At 31.0% G+C, this 4,940-nt stretch overlaps 1 protein-coding gene across 2 annotated transcripts; it reads right to left on the reverse strand.

The window, feature by feature from the left end:
• Window positions 1-294: 294 nt before the first annotated feature.
• On the reverse strand, window positions 295-4,224 carry LOC100161765 (profilin-like). 2 transcript variants are annotated; one of them, XM_008184322.3, is made up of 4 exons: window positions 3,849-4,224; window positions 1,949-2,120; window positions 1,287-1,390; window positions 295-884 (listed from the first exon to the last, which is right to left on the reverse strand). In XM_008184322.3, exons 1-3 carry the CDS (start codon window positions 3,960-3,962, stop codon window positions 1,293-1,295), a joined length of 384 nt encoding a protein of 127 aa, XP_008182544.1. In that variant the 5' UTR covers window positions 3,963-4,224; the 3' UTR covers window positions 295-884; window positions 1,287-1,292.
• Window positions 4,225-4,940: the final 716 nt, after the last annotated feature.

A 4,940-nucleotide genomic window follows, 5' to 3' on the forward strand; every position in this document is an offset into this window, starting at 1 on the left:
TGTTATTTTATTAATTTATTTGTACAATTAGAGCTCTAATAGTTAAAATAAGATCCCCAGGACTAGAAAATTTAACAATTAAAAATGTTACATTAATTAAATGAGCAGATCGAAAATTTATAGTATAAATGTAGATAATATTATTAAATTTCTTTATTAAAAATATAAAAATGTATATATAATATATGGAAAGCCAATGAGAAAAAATGTTGTTTTTTTATTCTTACATACAGTATTTTTCAATAATCGATTGTATCTATTTAGTATAAATACAATAAAGATGTAAAATCAAAATATGTTGACATGAAATATTATTATTAACATACAAAGCTTAAGAATAACATTACAGTTTATTATAGTTTATATACATATTAATATCATTTGATTTTTTTTTTTTAATAATCATAATAATTTAGAGTAAAATAATTTTGATCTTAAAAATTAACTGATAAATATTCAATACTCCTTAATCAAAATGATAATATAATATGCATATTTATTTATAGTACTTACTAATTAAAAAAACATACTCAAAATAAAATATTGTTTATTTAGAATAATAATTTCATGACTTATTATTTAAAATGATAGTTAAAAATATAGTAATTACTAAGTTAAATACAAATTTTAAAAATGCTTATTACTGGGGATATATTTTCTTCATTTTCTTACAAGAACAAGACTTAAAATTTTAACATGGCTTCAGTACAGTACAATTTGAGAATTATTTAAATCTATTGATTTTTATAGTATAAATCATAGTAAAATTATTTAATAGAATCCATTTATGATAGTTTAATATTAATAAAATTAATAAATATTGCATGGTAGTCTTGTTCTTGGCGAACTCCGTGTTATATTTTTCGTTGCACTGTAAATAATTACTTAAATGTAAAAATTTAAATGAGCAATTATTTATAAACAATGAAAATAAATAATTGTAGCAGCTAATTACATTTTATGAGTAAAGGGCATGGGAATAATTCATTCTATAAATCTACCTACTCGATTGTTATTTTAAAATTGATAGCAAGATTTATAAATAATAGTTATAGGAAAATTAATTTATCATTACAATATGATGTTTTACTTGAGAATATTAGAATTAAGTTAGGTATAAGTAGAAAAATTATTAAAGCAAACTGTATTCTAAACTAGTTAGTTTAAATCCATATTTGAATAAGTTTATGTAAATGTAACATAAATATAATATATTAAAAGAAGTTGGTTTAAGTAGTATCACATCTGTCTTTTATTATCATAATTGAAAGTGTGGTTCCACTTACATTCTTTTAATAACCATGGGCAACTAAATGATCTCCAAGTTTTTCAACTACCAATGCAGCCTGTTGTGGTTGAACCGGATCTTCATATAATGAAACAACAATCGCTGAAAATTTAAAAAAAAATGTTAAGATTCAACAACTTATATAGATTACAGATGGCAAAAAGTCAATACAATTAATTTAATACTTAGAAATGTTATTTTAATTCTCATATAATTGTATTGTTTATAGTAATAAAAGTTATGAAAAATTAAAATAACTTTCCTTAAAAATAATTATTTCAACATTTTTCCATATTATTTATTAATATCTATAAATCCTGACTTCTAAAATAACATCTAATTATAGGTACCGATAAAGGGCTAAATTATCGTCATCTAGATAATTTGATTATACAATATAAAAATGTAGCAGCCACAATGATAAGGATGAAAATTGTTAATGAAAGTTAAGCATCAAAAGGGTAGTGTACTATGTTAAGAAAAAAAACATATAATACAACATATGGACAAGTTAGGTAAACAGTAAACATTATATTATTATGGCAGGGGAAGAAATGTGCTAGCAATGCCAATGTTGTCAGTGATGACACAATAAATCAAAAATAATGTATATATTCAATACAACATCTGAATACAATATTTTATTAAATTAGAACTTACTTTGTTGAGTCTTCACACAATGAGCTCCAACTTTTCCTTGTTTAGCTCTTATAACTTTGTCAGTGCCCGATAAATAAATATAGCGAACACTTGCCAATGTAATGCCTGAAGATGTTAATGTATCTTGATTTTCAAAGCCCAGAGCTATTTTGCTCAATTCCTCCTTTGATACCTATAAAAACAAAAAAAATAATTATTAATAAATAAGTTTTAATAATCAGAACATCTATTAGTATCTATTCGACTTTCAGCAGGTATTACATACTTAAATCTTGAAATTAACAACAAAAAAAAAGTTAATAGATTTATATTTTTATCTACCTTGTTATACTATATTTTTTCATACTTAAAACTTTTAAGATTTATATTGCTAGAATTGAATTAAGTATATTATATTTGTACCTAAAAACTTGTTAAAATTTAAACATACCTAACTTTATAAAATTATGATTGGATCAGATCATACTTTGAAACTATGTTTATTAGTTGTCATAACTGGCATACAGTGTGTCCAACCCAAAACCAGATTACATTTTACTTTTAGGTGTTGAAAATCTTGGGAGAAGTAATGGTAAGAAGGCCCACTTTACATAATGGTTGAAAAAGGACAATTGGGGTTAAACATGTTACTTTTTATTTACCTATTCAATAGAAAAATAACATTCCGTTAAATACATTTATTATACTAGGTCCACAAAGAGTCTGGTTTTTATTTTGTTTCTATTTTAAAAACAATTTAAATTGTCCTATCTATGTTGGAAAAAGTTTAGTTTATGTTTTATTGTCCTATGAAGACCTAGCATTAGATAGAATTTTTTTCTTAAATTATTTCACAGCTAAGGAACATTAAATTTAAATGTTAAATGTTTTGCTAAATATGAACAAAAGGCAATAATGATAAAACAAATATGTTACACACAAAGGCCGGTCTCTTGTAGTACGCGAGGCGAAAAGTGAGCCGCGATCGATACACGCCAAGTGGCCGTTTTTCATCAGGGAAACTCCCACTAGCAGTAAACAAAATATATAAATTACTACCTGCCGTTTTTAAAACACGTGCCAGCTGTTTCCATTACTTTCACAAAAGTAGAACCCCTGACACCATGTAAAATGACCGCTTGGCGCGCATCAATCGCGGCTCACTTTTCGTCTCACGTACTATAGTAATAGATATAGGTATAACACATAATATAAAATTAATTTATCATATTATTAATCTTTTAATTCATTGAAACAATATTCTTAACAACAGTTTGCCAAGAACCGTTGTGTTAAATGTTAAATGGATAAGTGTCAATTTTTCTTGAACAAATCCAAGCTACGCGACGGATATGATATGAAATAAGTTTAATAAATGCAGATTTAAAATGTGTAACATTATATTCAGTCGACACCTCGGTAGCAGCATGGACATAACTAAATGAGGGCTATCAAACTGTTGATAATTTGAGAGGAAAATTAGTGCGTCTAACGTACCTATGAGTTGGATATACGACACCGATTTGAAAGACTAACATTGAACAAAAAAACCAATGTAACGCATCAAGGTCTGCACACACTCCAATGGTAGTGGCTTAACCACTGCCGCCACCGCCAAAGTGTGTGCGGGTGTTCAATTAGAACGCTGTGGCAGCGTGAAGGTAATTTTTCGAAGCACAGGACTCAAGGCCAGCATAGGGTTAGTATAGGGTGGATAAGTAGGATGAGTCGGATGTAAAATATTAATTATCAATAATTTATGCGGGTAGAGGTACATATTATTATTCTATTTCGTTATAAGTGTGGCCATGGGGCGGGTGTTAATAATTAATAGGTATTCTGCCTGAAAAAAAATGTAATGAATGGCGCCGCCACGGGTGAACGGCCCATAGGTTAACCTGCAACAACTGTTTATACTCACGTCGAATCCGTCGGACTTGGCCCACACGTTGCCATCATGGCCGGCGATCGCGGCTTTGGTGACGCACCTGGATGCCAGTAAATGTTTGTCGACGTAATCTTGCCAGGACGACATGCTGAAGAAATTAAGGGCGGTTGTTTGTGCGTCGTTTACTAATGTGTGCGCGAATTTGCGGGGGGGCGGTGGCCGGAAAGCGCGTGGTCACCGGTGGTGCGAAAAGTGTGCGGAAAAGAAGACGGTCGGGAAAGGAGAAAAAAATAGGACAGAAAAGAGAAATGGGTAGTCGTCGTCTCGCACCGGACGGTGATGGCAGTGTGGTGATGCGTCCGTGTTAGTGTGTCAGCGTGTGTACGCGTTTGTATACACGCGTGTGTGTGAGTGCGCGCGTGTGTGTGTGTGTGTGTTTGCCTGCGCGAGTGTGTGAGTGTGTGCGTGTACTTGAGTTGGTCACTAATTGGTCCGTCTGCGCGTGCGTCGACTATCGCGTTGTCGTGTGCATGTGCGTGCGAGCGACACCCGGCGTATACATTATATAATATTTCATACACATAAAAGATTATTATTGGATGACGGGCAGAAAAAGCTACAACGACGTACATTGTCCAACACACCGCGTCATCGGTGCGTACCGGTGCGCGCACTGCATCGACGCCGCCGCTCACCGTTTCTACCTCCATGACGCTATGGCGCCTAAATCAAACGCTCGACCGGCTGCTTATTATTACCGAAAATAATTTCTAATCATTTTACTATTAGGACGCCACCCACTAGGTTTGTGGCGTTTGTCTTACAAACATACACGGTACACCATAACAAATGTTGAGTAGCTCAATTTTGTGTAGGCAGTTACAGGCGGCAAGTCAAGCGTTGTACTCTGTTGCCGGGGCGACAAATTTATATTGAGATATTATTATTGTATATTAATTGTATAAAAAAATAAACAAATGTATATTATGTACATATGTATATTATATATTTTTATTTTTATTATAACTTATTGTCAAAAGCAAATATTACAGCTCAAAAATGTATATTATTGTTTTCATCAATTAGTCGGAAAATAATATTAATAATTACAAAAAATATTTAAGT

This window comes from Acyrthosiphon pisum, chromosome X (assembly GCF_005508785.2).
Source record: "Acyrthosiphon pisum isolate AL4f chromosome X, pea_aphid_22Mar2018_4r6ur, whole genome shotgun sequence".
In the NCBI taxonomy this organism is placed as follows: Eukaryota; Metazoa; Arthropoda; class Insecta; order Hemiptera; family Aphididae; genus Acyrthosiphon; species Acyrthosiphon pisum.

What these genes read in the sequence shown, in the direction of transcription:
- LOC100161765 (XM_008184322.3), bottom strand. Translation starts at nt 3,962, where the DNA reads ATGTCGTCCTGGCAAGATTACGTCGACAAACATTTACTGGCATCCAGG. An exon ending in CCAAGTCCGACGGATTCGAC is followed by an intron (nt 2,121 to 3,848) that starts GTGAGTATAAAC and finishes TTGTTTTTATAG; the next exon opens with GTATCAAAGGAGGAATTGAG. An exon ending in TTGTGTGAAGACTCAACAAA is followed by an intron (nt 1,391 to 1,948) that starts GTAAGTTCTAAT and finishes TTAAATTTTCAG; the next exon opens with CGATTGTTGTTTCATTATAT.